Source organism: Emys orbicularis, chromosome 12 (assembly GCF_028017835.1).
Source record: "Emys orbicularis isolate rEmyOrb1 chromosome 12, rEmyOrb1.hap1, whole genome shotgun sequence".
NCBI classification, from domain to species: Eukaryota; Metazoa; Chordata; order Testudines; family Emydidae; genus Emys; species Emys orbicularis.
The window spans coordinates 12,951,527-12,969,056 of record NC_088694.1 but is presented as its reverse complement, the minus strand read 5'-3'; the positions used below and the strand labels follow the sequence as shown (position 1 = coordinate 12,969,056).

Here is a 17,530-nt window from a genome sequence, read left to right as displayed (position 1 = left end):
ACAAGAGGCAGATGATACGTAAAGAACGCACGTAGCGGCGTTAATACCACGCTGGAGGCGGGAGGGCGCGGTAGGTAGCGGTCACGCATGCGCCCGAGTCCTGCCCGTGACGTTGAGAGGCTCGCTCAGCAACTAGAGGAACAGTTAGGAACCAATCGGCGGGCGGCGCCGTTGACGAGAAGCCAATCGGCAGGCATTCTTGTTCCTCACAGCCGGCCATTAAGACCTGGCGCAGAGAGGGTGCACAGAGCCTGGGGGGTGGGGACGGGAAGGACTTCAGGGGGCTGCCTTAGGAGGTGCTAACCCCTAGCTTCAGGCGGAGAGGGGTGGCTGGGCTGTTGCCTCGCGAGCGGGGCCCTGGCGAGCGTGTCGCCCCTGCGGTCGCTGACGTGGGATCCGCGGCCGTTGCCACGGGCTGTGGCTCTCGAGCACAAACGTGAGTGGGACCCGGGCCAGCGTGTCGCTCCAGCGGTGACGTGTGGTCAGTGTCAGGGCCCACGGACAGTGGGCTGTCGAGCGGAGGGCCAGCGTGTCGCACCAGCGGGCCGTTGGGCGCTCGAGGACAAACGGGAGGGGGACATTGGGCAGTTTTGTTGTACTAGCAGCAAGGCGTCTCGCGTGGTGGTTCCCGTAGGACCTGGGCCGTCCAGCACAATCGTGAAGGGGCTCTCGAGCCATTGTGTGATCCGTGGCCGCCGGGGCCCGGCGCGAGGACGACTTGAGGCCTTGGAAGGAGTGAGCTAGAAAGCAACTCCCGTTGCCACCGTGCTCGTGAGGACAAGTGTGAAAGTGATCTCGGTGTGTGGGGCTGCGTGGCGGTGACGCGTGATAGATGGCAGCGAGGACAGGTGTGAGGAGGATGTCAGGCCGTCGTGTTCCCTCAGCGTGTGATAGGCGTCCGCTTCCACGGGGCCTGGGTAACGTGGGCTCCCCCGCTCCTGAGCCACGGCCACTGCGGCTGCCTTTCCTTGAGGCTGAGGTGAGTAGGGCCGTCTGTTGGGGGAGGGGGTGTCTGTTCTCTTAGGCTAGGCCTTCAGCACTGCTGCTGAGGCACCCTGAAGTGCCTTGTCTGAACATGCCACTATGCTGTCTACTAAATTCTGCATAGGCCTACAGCACCTAGCAGTGAGGCCTCATGACTTTCAGTTCCATTTGCTTCCAGCGAGGCTTGGGGATGTGGGTGATTCTGGTGATGTCAAGGTTTCTCAGCCCAGACCCAATAGAACCCAGCAGTCCTAATCCCCAGTCTCCTGAGATCCCACTGCTCTCACTCCAACAAAGGAATTGAACCCAGGAGTTCTGAATTTCAACTATAGAGCCTATTAGGCTGCTCAGTGCCTAATCCCTTTCCAGGCCCTTCTTTAATGTCCCAAGGAATACTGCCATTGATCTCTGTAGCCTCTTTATCATTTCTCAGCTTACCATGCTCTGAGCTAACCATTAGATCCTACTTCTGCTAGAGCTGGAAATAAATGAATTGTGCTCTCCTTGACTAGACTGCTGTTATCATTAGAATTCCCTGCGCTTCCAGACTAGGAATAGAACCTGCCGTTCCATGCTCCTAGTCCCACCCTATAGTCCCCCTTCCTCCCCACAAAAAGTAGGCTTTTGCCACGGGTCTGTACATGCTCACACTTTTGTGGTGTGCATGCACAGGGTCACTCAGCTCATGGCAGTGAACCCTTGGTTGTTTAGCATGTACTCCCCATGCTCCTAGCACAATTTGCTGCTGATAGCCCTTACTGACATCTAGGTATTCTGTTATTGCACTGTCACAATTTGCTATCTCCATACTTCCCTGTCTCCTGGTCCAAAGTGGCCTATTGTGACTGAGGGGAGAACTCCAGTCACAATTTGCTGCCCCTGGACCAGACGATGGGAAGAATAGTTAGCAAATTGTGATGGCAGTGCCCTGTCTGTCATAATTTTCTATCAGCAAACAAGAATCGCTTACTTTACATGTCAACATTTAAAAAGATCTAAACTTATTTTTAGAAGCAGAATTAACTTATTTTTGTGACTTTAGCTAAGTGTACATTAAAATTGAACTCCTCTATTATTACTCATTTGTATTTTGATTGTATGATTGCAAGAAAACAAATATTTATCTTTAAAAAATTATACAGTATATACATTTTGTAAACACCACAACTATAATTGCACAAAGTTTGTATACTTTTTCTTTTTACTGCTCAGGATGTTTTTATTGGTTCCCTGTGGAAGGCAGAGCACATGTGCCCACCTCTTGCAGGAGTCACACTGTGCCTTTGAAAAATAATAGATGAAAAAAATGACACTAATTGTGCAAAATATAATTTCAGTTAACTCAAAATTGTAAAATATTTATTGAACTTCTGCTGTGATTTTTAACTTTCTAGCTACATATCCGTAGTCAAGATATGACGATCTGCTGCAGTTGAAGTATTTATTAATGTAGAATTATTACCACAATCCCGATCCTTATCCAGGTTTATTCCATCTGATCTATATGTATCTGTCTAGATACTGGGCCATAACTTCAGTTCATGGCACAGGAACAGATCATATTCTGTTTACTTACCTGCTCAAACATATGGCATGTGTTTCTAATACAATTTTGTGTTTCTTACCACTATGCAATCTTTGTTTTCCTTCTTGCATATGACAAGGTTGCAGCAGTAGACTTCTGTGCTCTATGCAAAATCAATATAATTTAATCAAATGATTTCCTAATTACGGAAACTATAAATAGAAATAGATTAATTAATGTCACTTATTTCAAGAACTACATTAATGATTTGCAAATATTTTCCTTTTGGGGGGGGTCATATTTAAATAACATTTGGTACCCTTATCTATTTGTATTAAACTGTTAGATTGTAGATATAACTATAGCCTACTGTATTTCAGTGCTCTTGGTTTCAACCATTTTTTTTACTTTTCACTAATTAAACACAATATTCATACAGAGAACCCAGTTTCTTTCATTAGGGTACCAAATTTGTGACCTATTTTAATAAATGTAGTAAAATAACTAATGACATTCCACTCTTCCTGTTTACCTTCCCATATACTCTGACCTCACTTGGAATATACACCTCTACCTCGATATAACGCTGTCCTCAGGAGCCAAAAAATCTTATTGTGTTTATATCGAACTTGCTTTGATCCAACAGAGTGCGCAGCCCCGCCCCTCCCCTCCCCCCCCCCCCCCCCCTCGGAGCACTGCTTTACCGCGTTATATCCGAATTTGTGTTCTATCAGGTTGTGTTATATAGGGGTAGAGGGGTATAACAAAGCTATACCTGACCTTTTTCCATTAAGAGAATTGCTTTTTTTCTCCTGTATATACATAGGATATCTTTATGTTCCAAATATGATTCTACAAGCTAATGCATTTTTAAAATAGAAAACTCATCATAACTAAGTAGTAGTTTGACATTAACTACTTTTAGGATGAGTGGCCCAACCACTAGTATCTTGTGTTCCACAATTTTTGTTTTCCAGAGTCATAGTAGATTTTTCCAGTTTCTCAGTGGAGGAAGAATCTAAACTTTAAAATGAATAGCCAATAGCTGACTTCATAATTGGATTTCATGTTTTCATAAAGTCACTCTCAATGTTTAGTAATGGTTTACTTTTTTATTTAATGAATGTTTGGAATTACTACTCATGCATGTACCACTTGCCAGAGTCTTGTGCTATATTTGCTATGTACTGTGCCACTGATAACCCTTTCATACTCATGCTAAATTTTAGTGTTTTGAGCCCAAGCTGAGTGAAACAGTCACATGCTCAATTCCTACCAATTCAGTCAATGTCCACTATTAAAAAGGGTGAGCACAAGTATGTGCTGTTTCCGTTTTTATCTTTAGCTATCAGGAAATTAATCTAATTTTGTTGTTACATCACAGCTATCGAAAATAGCATCCCACTAACACTGCATGTGACCTACAAATATAAATATCTAAAAAATCATCTCCCAGCTTACTGAGGGTAGGGAGATGGGGTGAGACACTCCTTCACACCCTACACAAACAAACCCCTTCCAGAACCTGGCTCACATGAGGGGGGCATGTATGGGAGGGCTCCAACTACCTTAGATGGGCAGGGCCTCCTAAGATACAGACACAGGGGCCACACACACCAATGGGGGCGGGGGAGAGGGGCTTAGACCCCCAGGAAGGCAAGTCACCACATATTGCATGGGGGGTCCACACCTCTGTAGATGGTCTGGGGCCTTCTAGATTGTGGTGTATATACATGGGAAAGGAGAGGTGCCCGGTCTTCCTATTCTCCCAGCCCCCGATAACTCTGTCCCTCTTCCCAGTGTCCAGCCCCATTATCCCCCTCCCTTGCTCTAAGACCAACACCCCCATTACCACCTACTCTTCCACCCCAGTCACGTTCCAGGGAGCAGTTGCATGTGTAATTTTTTTTTTCTTTTTTAAAAAAAAAGTTTCAGCACTTTCAGAATATTCTGCTGTACTCAGATTACATTTCCACAAAATCAAAACTCCCTTTGACGGATGCAGATTGGAGCAAACTTTACTTCCTGCTTTTATTTTGGATTTCTGTCCTGAGCTGGATTTGCCACCAGGCTGTGACTTAGGTTTGGTGATCATAACAGTCCCCCTTGAGCCATGCAAGATGTGTGATGTAGAGGTAGTTTCCAGCTACCCTCTCTCTCTGCACAGGCTCAGTATAATCCATGTGGCATGCCATCAAGCACTTGAAAGAGTGATGCTCATAACAGGAGAATTTAAGTTTTCGGCTGATAATGTAATTTGATTTCCCCCAAAAGGATAGTGAATACCATGCACTCTGTTGAGGTAGCTCTCAAGCATTTGAGACCCTGGTGTGATGATCTCTCAGACCTGGTTTGATCTCTATCTGTGATCAAACATTCATTACCACAACACGTGAATATTAAGGAAGGTGGGGGAGGAGCAGGTACTGTATCTCATGAACCCCTTGTTCAAATGGCCCCAAATTTAGATCAATGCCCAGGAGGCACAATTTCAAACCAATCAAAGAAATCCAAGGGAAACTAAAGAAGTTTTGATGCCAACCCAGGATGTCAGCTTTAAAGTCATTTGATTACAAAAAAAAAAGTGCAAATAAAAATTGAAAATTGCAAACTGCAAAATCATAGTAAAAACATACAATGTGAGATGTGATTGTTAACCTCTAGCAACTATTAATATGTTCAATTATTTGCTATTCAAATATAAATTAAATAGTGCAATGGCATCTATTTGCATGATGTAAATGAAGTGTAAGATTAATAAGTAATAAAAATAAATTTTTAAAAAGTAAATAAGAGGCAGGAAACAGCATTGACTGTGGATTACAAGAAAGGGGATCTAATTCAGGGACTGGAACAGCAGATAAAACGAATTAGTGAACTGCTCTGAGGCTTTGTGCAGACATATAAACAGAAAAGGAATTCGGTAAAATACTAAAAGCATGCATAGGAATTCTATCTGTGTGTTTGCGTTTCACTGTATTCAGGCTTTAGCTGCTTGCTACATCATTTCAGATAAGGAAGAGGTGCCTTATTTAGGCATTGAGATGCACTATGCCTTTAGAAACAGCCCCGGTAAGCGGGCTGTGAGAGAGGCTGCTTAGCAAAGGGGTAAACAATAGGCTCCCTGCCACGCACAGCTCATTTTTGCAACCCCCACAGACAGCTCGCCCCAATTCTAGTAAACTCCCTATTTGTCTAGTTTCCCCCTTCTCCCCCCGTTGTCTGGCAGGGGCTCTTAACCTCGGCCCCTATTCCCTATGTCTGATTTTGCCCCTCTCTTTCGCCTGAGTCTATTAGCTGCGTGACTCTCTTGAGCGTGCAGTCTGGCTCCCTACAGTGCAGATTCCATCCCATCTCCCCGGTTTGTCCCCGGTCCCCTTGTAACGCGGCTTTGGGAACAACGGGGACGTTGTATAATCCTAGGAAGGGCAGCAGGCGGGCTTCAGCAGCAGACGTTCGTGAGCATGTTCACTTTCCACGAGCATGCTCAGTAGCGCAAAGCTGCACATTGCGCTGGGGAGTGATTGGGATACACTTAGCCGCCGCCTCCTCCAGCATCTATCGATGCTCTCAGGGCTCCGGTCGCCATTTTAGGGGGAGAGCAAGGGAGGCAGAAAGACGGGCTGGTAGGTACCGGGGCGGTGTGAACAACTCCTTTCCTACGTGCCCTGCTGAGCTGAGCGGTTTACAGCTTTGCTTGCTTGCCGAACGCCGTTTCCTCTGGCCCGCGGTCTCAAGGAACCGCTAGGCAGTTCACTCTCCTTCCAGACAGTTTCTCCCCCGCCCCTTAGTTTGCTTTCACCCCTGCCCGTTTATAACAATCGATTGTTCTTTGGGGCTGGAAATGGGTGGATTGGGGGAGGGATGGTGTGTTGGGTGCAGGGAGGTTATGGTTTTTCAGCTGGTGGCTTCACTGAAAACCCTACAACACACGTTTTGTTTTGCCTCTTGGCTTCCCTACAAATTGTATGTTTGTTAACCTTGTCACTCACAACTGTTTGCCCATTTCCCCACACCTGCTTGATTGAATTAAAGAAAGGTTACTGTCGGAGGCGAACATGACTAGCCAGTGTTGCTCTTCTCTCACCTTTGTCAGCAGTCCTTAATCACAGTCTGAGTGCTGGTAACTGGTGGACTATCTCCTCTGTAGTTTTGCATCTTGGCTCTCTATGAGCTGAGGGGTGAAAACATTAGCTACTGTCTGCAACAGCTTTCTGTTATCTCCTTCTCATTTGTCCATCTAGTTTTGAATCTTAGCTGAAAGTCTCTTTCCTTTACGTATACAATACCTTTTTAATTTGTTACTATAACAGCACTGTTTAATGCTGAAAGGTGTTGGGGTATGTTTTGTATGAAAGATTATACCATTGCAATGTAACTGTTTTGTAAGTATTTTTTTCTCTTGTTTCAGGCACCCGCAAGGCATTCCTTGCTCACAATGTATAGAACAAAAGTAAGCTTGAAAGATCGTCAACAACTTTACAAACTGATTATTAGTCAATTGCTGTATGATGGATACATAAACATTGCCAATGGCCTGATAAATGAGATAAAACCACAATCAGTCTGCGCACCCTCTGAACAACTGCTGCATCTGATTAAACTAGGTAAACTGTAATGCAGGATTCATGTACATAAACTAGGAATTGCAGACTTTTTGATGAAGTTCAGGTATGTAGGTCCTGGCTCAGCACAGGGGCTGGATTTGATGCCCTCTAGAGGTCCCTTCCAGCTCTACATCTCTGTGATTCTGTAGTGGACTCAATGCAATCTAAAAGTAAATGTTCTCATTAACTCCTAATGTTGCTGTACAGTTGTCATATTTATGCATAGATAACAAAATACAAGTCTTTCAGTAAATCTTTTCTAGGATCTACTTATTTATTTGTACTTTTTCAAATTATAATAGTGCCTATCCAATGCCCTGGATCCTCGACAGTCTTCTAAAAGTACACTGAATAAATGGGGCCATTAGATCTCCTAGATAAAATCAAATAATCCATTGATAAATATAATAGAAACTAACTGACCCACCAAATTGCACATCAACACTAGTAGACCTACTCAAGACCAGTCTCCTCGCAGACAGAGGAGAAATGGTGGGCCTTGCATTATGTCCGGAAGGCAAATAAATGTGGACTGTTACAGATCTGAAAAGGAAATGGGTTTCAGAGTTCCAGGGCCCTCGCACAGAATGCCCTGCCAGTCACTCCCTCTCTCTTATGAGGTTTCAGCTCAGTTGCCACATGTCACAAGGACTGTTTCATGTTGGGGGGAGGGAGGTGAAGGAGGCAGGTAGGTCCCAGGTTGTTCAGGGTATATCGTAATAGTCTTGTTACTGACACTGGTATTACTTGTCAGATCAGAATTCAGTTTTTTTATTGTCTGACAAATGTCTGGGTGCTGGTGTAAGTCTAAACATATTTCTTTTTTAAGCAGGTGAATGCACAATGTATTGGAGGATGGAACTTAATAGAAAACCTCTGTTAAAAGTTGATTACTGTCTAATCAGGTGTAATTGAAGCAGTGTGTCCCGTGGCTAGGATACTGGACTGGGACTCAGACCTGGGTTTTATTCTCTGCTTTGTGACCTTGGGCAAGTCACTTCCCCTCTCTGTACATCTGTGTTTTCTCCACCCTTTTGTTTCTCTTGTATTTACATGGTAAGGTCTTTGGGATAGGAACTGTCTCTTACTATGACAGACTCTCTTAGTGTGTATAGTGCCTCCTAGTATGCACCACAGGGCCTTATTCTTGGTTGGGGCTTCTGTATGCTACTGGAATATAAATAATGATGTTTGGTAGGGTAATTTATTCACCAACAGATACCAACAAAATACTGTGGAAAGTCTTGTAATTGAATTAGTGAAATCTGCTAAAACCAAAAAGTATTGTGTCCCCGTGTGGTAGCTTAGCTTCAAAGTAAACTTAATCTGTCACTAGTCTGGTGTGTGTGTGTGTGTGTGTGTGTGTGTGTGTGTGTGTGTGTGTGTGTGTGTGTGTGTGTTGAAATATTAGTGTTGGGGACACTTTATTGTTAAAGATTTCAGAGTGGTAGCCATGTTAGTCTGTATCAGCAGAAAGAATGAGGAGTACTTGTGGCACCTTAGAGACAAACAAATTTATTTGGGCATAAGTTTTTGTGGGCTAAAACCCACTTCATTGGATGCATGCAGTGGAAAATACAGTAGGAAGGTATATATACACAGAAAACATGAAAAAAGTCCCCTACTGTTACTCACACCTTCTTGTCAACTGTTGGAAATGGGCCATCCTGATTATCACTACAAAAGTTTTTTTTTTTTTTCTCCTGCTGATAATAGCCCACCTTAATTGATTAGTCTCGTTATAGTTGGTATGGCAACACCCATTTTTTCATGGGGTGTGTGTGTGTGTGTGTGTATATATGGGGTGTGTGTGTGTGTGTGTGTATATATATAATATATATATCTTCCTACTGCATCTGATGAAGTGGGTTTTAGTCCACGAAAGCTTATGCCCAAATAAATTTGTTAGTCTCTAAGGTGCCACAAGTACTCCTCATTCTTTTTATTGTTAAAGTGACAGAGAATAAAAGTATTCTGTTTAGAAAATACCCCTAATTTTTCCATGGAGCAGATATAATTTTATACTGGGGAGAATTTTTATACTGGCAAAAAACTGTGCTGCAAAATTAACTACCATTAAATGAGTAAAATTATTTAATGACTATTTAAAGCATTGTAAGCTTTAACAGTCCTCAAGAGCTAGGAAATCACAACAAAGGATCAAACTGCCTTCTTATCTTATTTTGTGTATCGTCTTGATTTGAATCTCAGCATGTCAACTAGCTTTTGTTTGGCTCAGACAAAACTAATGACAGTAACTGCAAGGAGCTCTGAAATGCAGCATTTAACTTTATACATGTTGTTTTAGTGTTAAGGCAATTGAGGTCTTAGTCTAATTATCTTTCATCATGATCTCTTTTTGAAAATCTACTCAAATAATGTAAAAGCAGGGTGCATAGCAAATTGAAATAGTCAGTGTTTCACACATCTCTGAGAACTTAAATATAGTAAGCTTTAGATCTATCTAAATTAGGATCCCTAATTCACTACTGATGGTAACAGCAAGCATTTTCAACACCATGTCATCCAACTCTACTCTGAACAGGGTTAGATGACATAGACCAGGGACACCATTTACCCCTGCTCAGAGTAGGGTTAATGGTGTGGTTAAAATGATGAGCTTGTACCCTGCTTAAGCTGCAACTTCCACTAATGAAATGTAGAGGCAACCTTGAAGAGAAGGTGTTAAATATGAGATATAAGTGTGTGGAGGAATAATGTTTCTCATTATTCTCATTTGAATTATTCTAGTACCTAGGAGCTCTAGTCATGGACCAGGACCCTGTTAGTGGCACTGCTTTATTGTGGTGGTTCTGGTAGCCATAATCTCTTTCCTTGGGTATTCTTTATTGAGCTGCAAAGGAAAAGGTTCTGTAAATGTCTGTCCTTTTTAAAAAAATATTTTTTTTATGCAGGCATTATTGTTTCCTGTGAAAGCTGGCTGTAAATACAATCATGGCTACTGTAAGCAGTTACTAGTATATTTATGAAGACTTAGTCAACCTTTTTGTGGAGAAAGTAAATATATTTAATCTCTTGTCCTTCAGGAATGGAGAACGATGACAGCGCAGTTCAATATGCAATTGGACGCTCCGATACAGTAGCTCCAGGAACAGGGATTGACTTAGAATTTGATGCAGATGTCCAGACTATGTCCCCCGAGGCTTCTGAATATGAGACCTGTTACGTCACATCTCATAAAGGACCATGTCGCGTAGCTACATATAGCAGAGATGGGCAGTTAATAGCTACGGGATCTGCTGATGCCTCAATAAAAATTCTTGATACAGAGAGAATGTTGGCAAAAAGTGCTATGCCCATTGAGGTAAAGTATCACTTGAATCATGATCAGTCAGTGAATGATAAAATTGCTACATCCATTTTATAGCATTTGTTCTGCCTCCGATAGCATACTTAAGGAAACGTACCTTTTTTGTTGTTGTCTGGAATCTGCACACAACTAGTGGCAGTGCACAGTCTTAAGAATGTTGCCGTGAACAAAATAAGTGCAACATTTGTCTTAATTATTCAAGAAGGGTAGTAGTACTGTGAGTTAGAGCAGGGGACTAACACTCGGGACCGCTGAGTTTTATTTTCTTCTGCTGTTGACTCCATTTTGACTTTGGGCAAATCACTAACCTCTGTCAGTTTCTTTTTGCTTCTCTGTAAAAGAAGGATATTGTATATTTATCATAGGGATGTTAATGACCAACATTTGCAAAGAACTTTGAGATAATCGTTATCATTCTAATTATATGCATAGTTTTTTGTCAAAAAATGCAATCTTTGCTTGGAAGATGAGGCAGGTATTGATGCATGTTTAAAACTCACTTTTTCTCTTCTACCAGGAGATCCCACATGTTTGTTTGCATTTTTCTTTTAAATGCCCAGAGTAATAACATAAGAGTTGGATAGTGGTTTATGGTTGTTCTTTGTCAGAAGGAAACACTCTCCATTGACATGTTTAAATGTTTTCTGTAGGTCATGATGAATGAGACAGCACAGCAGAATATGGAAAATCATCCTGTTATTCGGACTCTATATGATCATGTGGATGAGGTTACATGTTTAGCTTTCCATCCAACAGAACAGATCCTGGCATCTGGTTCAAGGGACTATACGCTTAAATTGTTTGACTATTCAAAACCTTCTGCCAAAAGAGCCTTCAAGTATATCCAGGTTAGAGGTTATAGTCTTTTTAAAAAAACAAAAGCTTGAGGTCTACAACTGCAATGATAGCAATTAGCTAATTTGTGTCTGCATGCAGAAATAGCTAGGTACACAGGAGTATGCAATTATCCAATTTGCAGATACTCTTGTGATAATTATGCATACAAATTAGGTACATAAAATGTGTACCTGTGATCTTCTCAGATCTGATGTCCGCTCTCCTCTCTACATGTGCAAACCAGGGAAACCTGAAACTGTTAGGGGTGGTGCTTCTGGCATTTCCTTTATGAACAGCATTTAAGTTCTATGGATTTCTTTTTGGTTGTTAAGGGGAAAATTTCTTCCTCTCTCCCCCAACCCCATGAATAGGCATTGAAAATTGATATAGGACTTAGAGCAGTGTTTTTCAAATGCGGCCACAAGGGGCTTTCCTTGCGGCCACAGCCTTATAGGCAGTGATGGGGGGGCGCAAAGCATTAGCCCCTTCTCCGAGGCCGTCAAGTCAGTAGCGGTTGGGCCCTGCCCCCCTCTGGAGACACACAAGACGAGGAGCAGGCAGCCAGTGAGTTCCTCACCTTCCCCGAGGGCAGTGGAGTTGGGCTTCAGCTGTTGGGTGGCAGGCTCCAGCCATGGGGCTTCAGGCTCCATTCCCTGGCCGTGTGGTGACAGGCTCTGTCCCTGAGCTCATCCTATTGCCTCCCCCATCACCTCAACCCCCACTGGCTCCCTACCCACCTCCCCATCCAGGGCTTAATTTGTCCCCAGGCTTGCTGGGACTGAGTAAGTCTGCTGTGAAAAGTGATACTTGTATGTTTGTTGTTAGCACTCTTCACAACAGACTTACTCTCTAGCAAGTCTTAAAAAAAAAAGGGGGGGGGGGGAGGGCAAAAGAAACGACAAGAATATGCAAAGCACCTTATTTGTGTTTCTATTCTGTCTAGGTCCAGTAAAGAATAGAGACAACTGTACATTATTTTTAATACTGAGTCTGCGAAAAAATCCTACATAAATAAATTACAATGATTTGGATATGTATGTGTGCATATGTATTTGTTTTTCCAAAAGTTAGTTAAGTATTTTAGGAAAAATTATGAGAGCAGCCACCAGTAAGAGTTGGTGGCCGCACTCTGAGGCCACCAAAAAATTTGTTGTGAGAACCTCTTAGAGTATAATCCTGATCCATCTAAATGTGTTACTGCCATATAGTGGAGAGGGGAGTGGTGTTCTCCAATTTGTATCCTGCCCTAAACACTATACTAATTAAGAATTGAACTTCCTTTTAATATGAAAATATCATAGAACTTCAGACTTGTGAATCCACTAGGATTTGCTCTCTGCAAATAGGTTCTTTACATTTATATTGATTTATATATTTCTCATCACACAGGAAGCAGAAATGTTACGCTCCATCTCTTTTCATCCTTCTGGCGACTTCATACTTGTTGGTACCCAGCACCCTACCTTACGGCTTTATGATATCAATACATTCCAGTGTTTTGTATCTTGCAATCCTCAAGATCAACACACCGATGCTATATGTTCAGTAAACTATAATGCAAGTGCTAACATGTATGTGACAGGAAGCAAGGATGGATGCATCAAATTATGGGATGGTGTTTCAAATCGATGTATCACTACTTTTGAGAAAGCACATGATGGGGCTGAAGTCTGTTCTGCCATCTTTTCCAAAAATTCAAAGTACATCCTGTCAAGTGGAAAAGATTCTGTAGCTAAACTGTGGGAGATATCCACAGGTCGAACGCTGGTCAAATATACAGGTATGTGGCAGATGACCTATCAAGCAAAAATTGTTCATGCGGTAATCAACTAGTGATGGGAATAAATATTTGATGCAGTACAAAATTTTTAAGTGCTTAGTCCAGTGACTGATGCGCTCAGTTAAATATGTGAGAGATTTTTCGGAGTTTACTCATAAGATCATGATAGCCTTGTACTGTTGAGCAGTAACCTCTAAAGTTAATTGGAAGTTTCTTCTGTGCGAGGATTCCCCAAGGTTTTCTTTCTATTCTTGGTCACAGATAACAGATAAGTTACCTCATTCCATTCTTGACTTTCTTTAGATGTTGGTCACCATCTTACACTAATCTAAGTGGATTTGGATAACTTTCCATCATTACTTCATTTGTTCAAATGATGTATTACTATTCTGCTGTCTGGTTTGCTGGCTATTAGCTGTCTGTTAAGGGAAAGCATCATCAAATACAACTCTCTTGGGTTACTCCAGAAAGGAAAACAAAAGTAGACATATCAAGACCTCTTTTTGGCAAAAAGTTGCTGGCTGGCGGCTCCTTTCAGTCTTCCCTAATCGCCACAGAAGATTTTGTTGCTGTGAAATAGATTCCAGAGACATTAGGGCAGTTTGATCTGTCAAAACCAGAAACTGACACTTTGATTCAACCTGCAAAAGTGATTTAACAGTGATCTTGTTGCCCAAAGTATAAACTGGTAATATTTTTAACCAGCAGGGTGCAGCATAAACAACCACAAAACGTTTGTAAAGCACTTTGCTTGATAAATAAGAGAAACATAATCTTTCTAATCAAATCAAGTCTGTGTATGCCATAGTATATCTGAAACATCTTATTTTTACAAGAAAGGTAATGCTAAACTTCTACAGTGGGAGTAATGGCCTAGCTAGATAATGGTTTATGTATTATTTATAGATATTGATAGTGAGAACTTGCACTTTCCTCCATTAGCCGTGCTCTTTCCAATTTTAATTACCAGTTGCTACCTACTAAGTTTCTCACTAAGAATACTGGAGGGAGAAGTGTTCTTAGGGCATGAGCACAATGCTCCATCTGCTATGAAGGTCTTTTGATTCGGTTGACTGATTCAGTTAGGAAGGAAGGGCTTCAAGTATTCTCTATACTTCTATGAAATGGTGTGTGAATACTTACAATAGTATGGAATTCCTTCACAGGTAAACTGTTTGTTGGAATGTATATAGATTTTCTTTCCTCAAGATGGTTTTTGAACCCTCAAATTGTGGTGCTATTGACTAGCACAATGTGGAATTGCATAGTTAAAAAAAAAAAACAAATGAAAAACCCTTTTATTTCCAAGCAGCTCTTTGAACTTTCCTATATAGAGGCTGAAATCTGGCAAGTATTGTGCCCTGCGCCATTTCTCTCTCTTTCACCCCTACACCCCCTCCCCCGAAACAAAAAACCCTCCTCATTGAAACGAAAAAAAAAAAAAAACGAACTCATTGAAAGTCATTTGTAGTGATCACACTGACATATTTTTAAGTGAGTTATAAATTATTCATTTTTTCAATTTTGTTAGCAAAAACACATCTAGACTGCCTAATGCCAATACTGATATTTATGACTTCTGCATAGGTACTATCATGAATTTTCTCTATATATAAGCATACACCTTCACTGAGCATCTGAATTTAATGCTTCTGCACATGAGGAACTAATACTGTTGGTTGAGTCAGGTAAAGAGTGGGTAGGTGCTGTGCAAGCTTGGACAGATCACAAGAGAAGTTCAGCATCCCTGTTAAAATACTCTTAAGTCTCTTGAGTAGAAATTGCCCACCATGCTAAATATTCAGCATAAATAAATGGTTTCATCCTTATTCCCAGACTCATCTCTTATTACTTACATCACGCTTTAAATCCTGACTTAACTGCCCAGAAAGATTTAAAAAATAGTATGAAGGTGTGACTTCATTTCACAGTTCTTTCTGCAGTCCTCTGGCTTCTGATGTATTAGTATTAGTATTAGTTTCAGCAAGTTTTGATGAGCTTTAGTGATCTGATTCTCAAATCCGTCTGAGCTGTGTTCAGCATCTAATACTAATCTAATACTAATACTTAACATTATGTAGAGGTGTGCATGTGTGTGTTGCTTTATATATATGAGTGCACAATTTGAAAGGCATTTTCCCTATCGTAATTGTCATTCTTCAGGCCTGCGACTATTGCTGCTTCCCTTAGTGCTACTGAGGTTTTGGCAAATAGCCTTTCTGCAGTGAGGGTGGGAGGAGAAATGTTAGAGCACAATTTTGTCAAAGAACCCTTCTAAATGTTAATCAGTGAACACAAAGCTGGCCCTTGTTGATGGTCCTTAGCAAGTAATATCTAAAAGAGACACTCCTTGTGCTTTTGACAATCTGCCCCCTAAGCAAGGCTACTCTAGGTTACATGTTTTACTTACACCTTTAATGAGTATCATGTCCCTGCTATTATAGGAGCTGGTTTGAGTGGACGACAAGTACACAGAACACAGGCAGTCTTTAACCACACAGAGGACTATGTGTTACTTCCTGATGAAAGGACCATAAGTCTCTGCTGCTGGGACTCAAGAACTGCAGAACGGCGAAATCTTCTGTCATTGGGGCATAACAGCATTGTCCGGTGTATTGTTCATTCTCCTACCAATCCTGGTTTCATGACATGCAGTGATGACTACAGAGCTCGATTTTGGTACCGAAGGTCAACCACAGACTAAAGACAGTTTTATTAAACAGTGATTACCTAGATGAATTATACCATCTTATATTAAGTGTAGTGCCAACAGATGCCTAAACAAGAGCCATGCTGTGTCTATATTTAACTTTGTCAAACATGGTGAGAAAAGATGAAAGTACTGAGAATTAGTTTTCCCTCACTCACTGACCTTATTAGTGTGTATGGCATCAATTGTGTAAGTAGACTCAACCGTTATTTTTGAATACAATTAATCCTTCCTGCGGGGATAGTTTTAAACTTGCTCTTACATGTCTAAATTTTCAAAATGTTAGTAACTTAAGTGAATCTTGTTCAATCTGTGTAGAATTTCTCCATTACATCTGTGCAAACCTATTAAAGAATTTTTTTTTTTTTTAAAGAATGGATTGCACAAATTCTCAGCAGAACTTGGCCGGATATTTTAAAGAACCTTTAAGTTGTATTTCAGTTTTGATTCATGCACGGTGCAGTGAAAGCTCTGGTTTTGTATCCCTTTTTTTTTTTTTTTTTTTTTTTTTAAATTGGCCAAGTGGCCCTCCAGCTCTGAGCCAGAATTTTGTGCCATAAGAATTTGAACATCCATTTTTAAAAGGTTTAGATGAATTCAACAAATGATGTTTTAGTTCTGATATTAAAGCTCAGACTTGAAATCTGGTGGCTGACTTTTATTTGACTTTCTTAACTAACTGCTGTAACCTTGAAGCAAATAGAGGCTTGCAAGCTGACCTGAACCCATCAGGACCAGGACCCGACTACAAGTGTCGGGTAGCGTGTAATTTGTATAGCATGTATTTGGTCTTTGTTTGATTTTAGGTAGTCTCTTATCACTCAGGGCTTGTATATATGAACTAGTTCATGGCATATTGGAGTGTGAATGTGTACACACACTGTTTCACATGCACACACCCCCATGCCATAGACTAACTGCATCCTGCTAATGAATACATTAACAGTCATTAATATGCTTTGATCTGGTCCAATTTCAAAGACTAGACTAATGCACATTAATGAGCTGCCACCAGGGTGCGCACAGACAGCTAGTCCACACCAGGCTCCCAGCCTCCCAAAGTCAATATTGTCTTCTGACTCCTAACAAGTCAAGACATGAGTCATTACACATCTCTAATCATAAGCTTAATCTTTTAAGATCCAGAAGCCAGTAAAGGCCCCACTGCATGCCGACCTACTAAATCAGCAGACTGTTTCAGGGCTAGGAGAATAAGATGGACTTTCTATCAGCTCTGTGAGTCTGTTTAGCAGTAATATCCGTACACCACCACCCTTTCCAACGCCATGCTTTTATCCTTCCCTACAGTGGCAAGATTCCTTAGGGCCTTGATTCATGTTTTTCTCAAGGTTGAGGAGCACCCTCTCTTGTTCTAACAGGGTTGATGGGTCTCCCCTATACCACATACCAATGAAGACTGCCTCTTTAGTAACCATTACATCAGCGGAAAGATGTGGGGGCCCCACATCAGCTGCTCATTATATGGCATTTTGTAAGGATAGGGTCACTCTCAAGTTCCTGCCCATATTTGTTTCAGTATTCTAGTTCATTCAGCTCCCAATTTTTTCCGAAATCTCATTCAACCCCAGGAGAAGTTAAACGTCACAAATGTAATGTAATAAGAGAGACTGTGCATTAATGGGACAAAACCATTCAGACCACTGATGGTTGCTCTCCCGTCGCCTGTGCTGCTACAGCACTGAAAATGTAGGTAAGCCCTTATATAAAAGCTTACATGCTAAGAGCTACGTAACAC

The 17,530-nt window shown here is 41.6% G+C and overlaps 1 protein-coding gene across 1 annotated transcript; it reads left to right on the top strand.

The window, feature by feature from the left end:
* The first annotated feature begins 573 nt into the window (after positions 1-573).
* Positions 574-16,419, top strand: CSTF1 (cleavage stimulation factor subunit 1). Its single transcript, XM_065414530.1, has 6 exons — positions 574-979; positions 6,921-7,116; positions 10,164-10,441; positions 11,098-11,295; positions 12,674-13,064; positions 15,509-16,419. Exons 1-6 carry the CDS (start codon positions 833-835, stop codon positions 15,766-15,768), a joined length of 1,470 nt encoding a protein of 489 aa, XP_065270602.1. The 5' UTR covers positions 574-832; the 3' UTR covers positions 15,769-16,419.
* Positions 16,420-17,530: the final 1,111 nt, after the last annotated feature.

Excerpts from the sequence above, each read along its gene's own strand:
- CSTF1 (XM_065414530.1), top strand. The coding sequence starts at position 833 with ATGGCAGCGAGGACAGGTGTGAGGAGGATGTCAGGCCGTCGTGTTCCC. Across the intron at positions 7,117-10,163 it reads GCTGCATCTGATTAAACTAG|GAATGGAGAACGATGACAGC; the intron begins GTAAACTGTAAT and ends CTTGTCCTTCAG. Across the intron at positions 11,296-12,673 it reads GAGCCTTCAAGTATATCCAG|GAAGCAGAAATGTTACGCTC; the intron begins GTTAGAGGTTAT and ends CTCATCACACAG.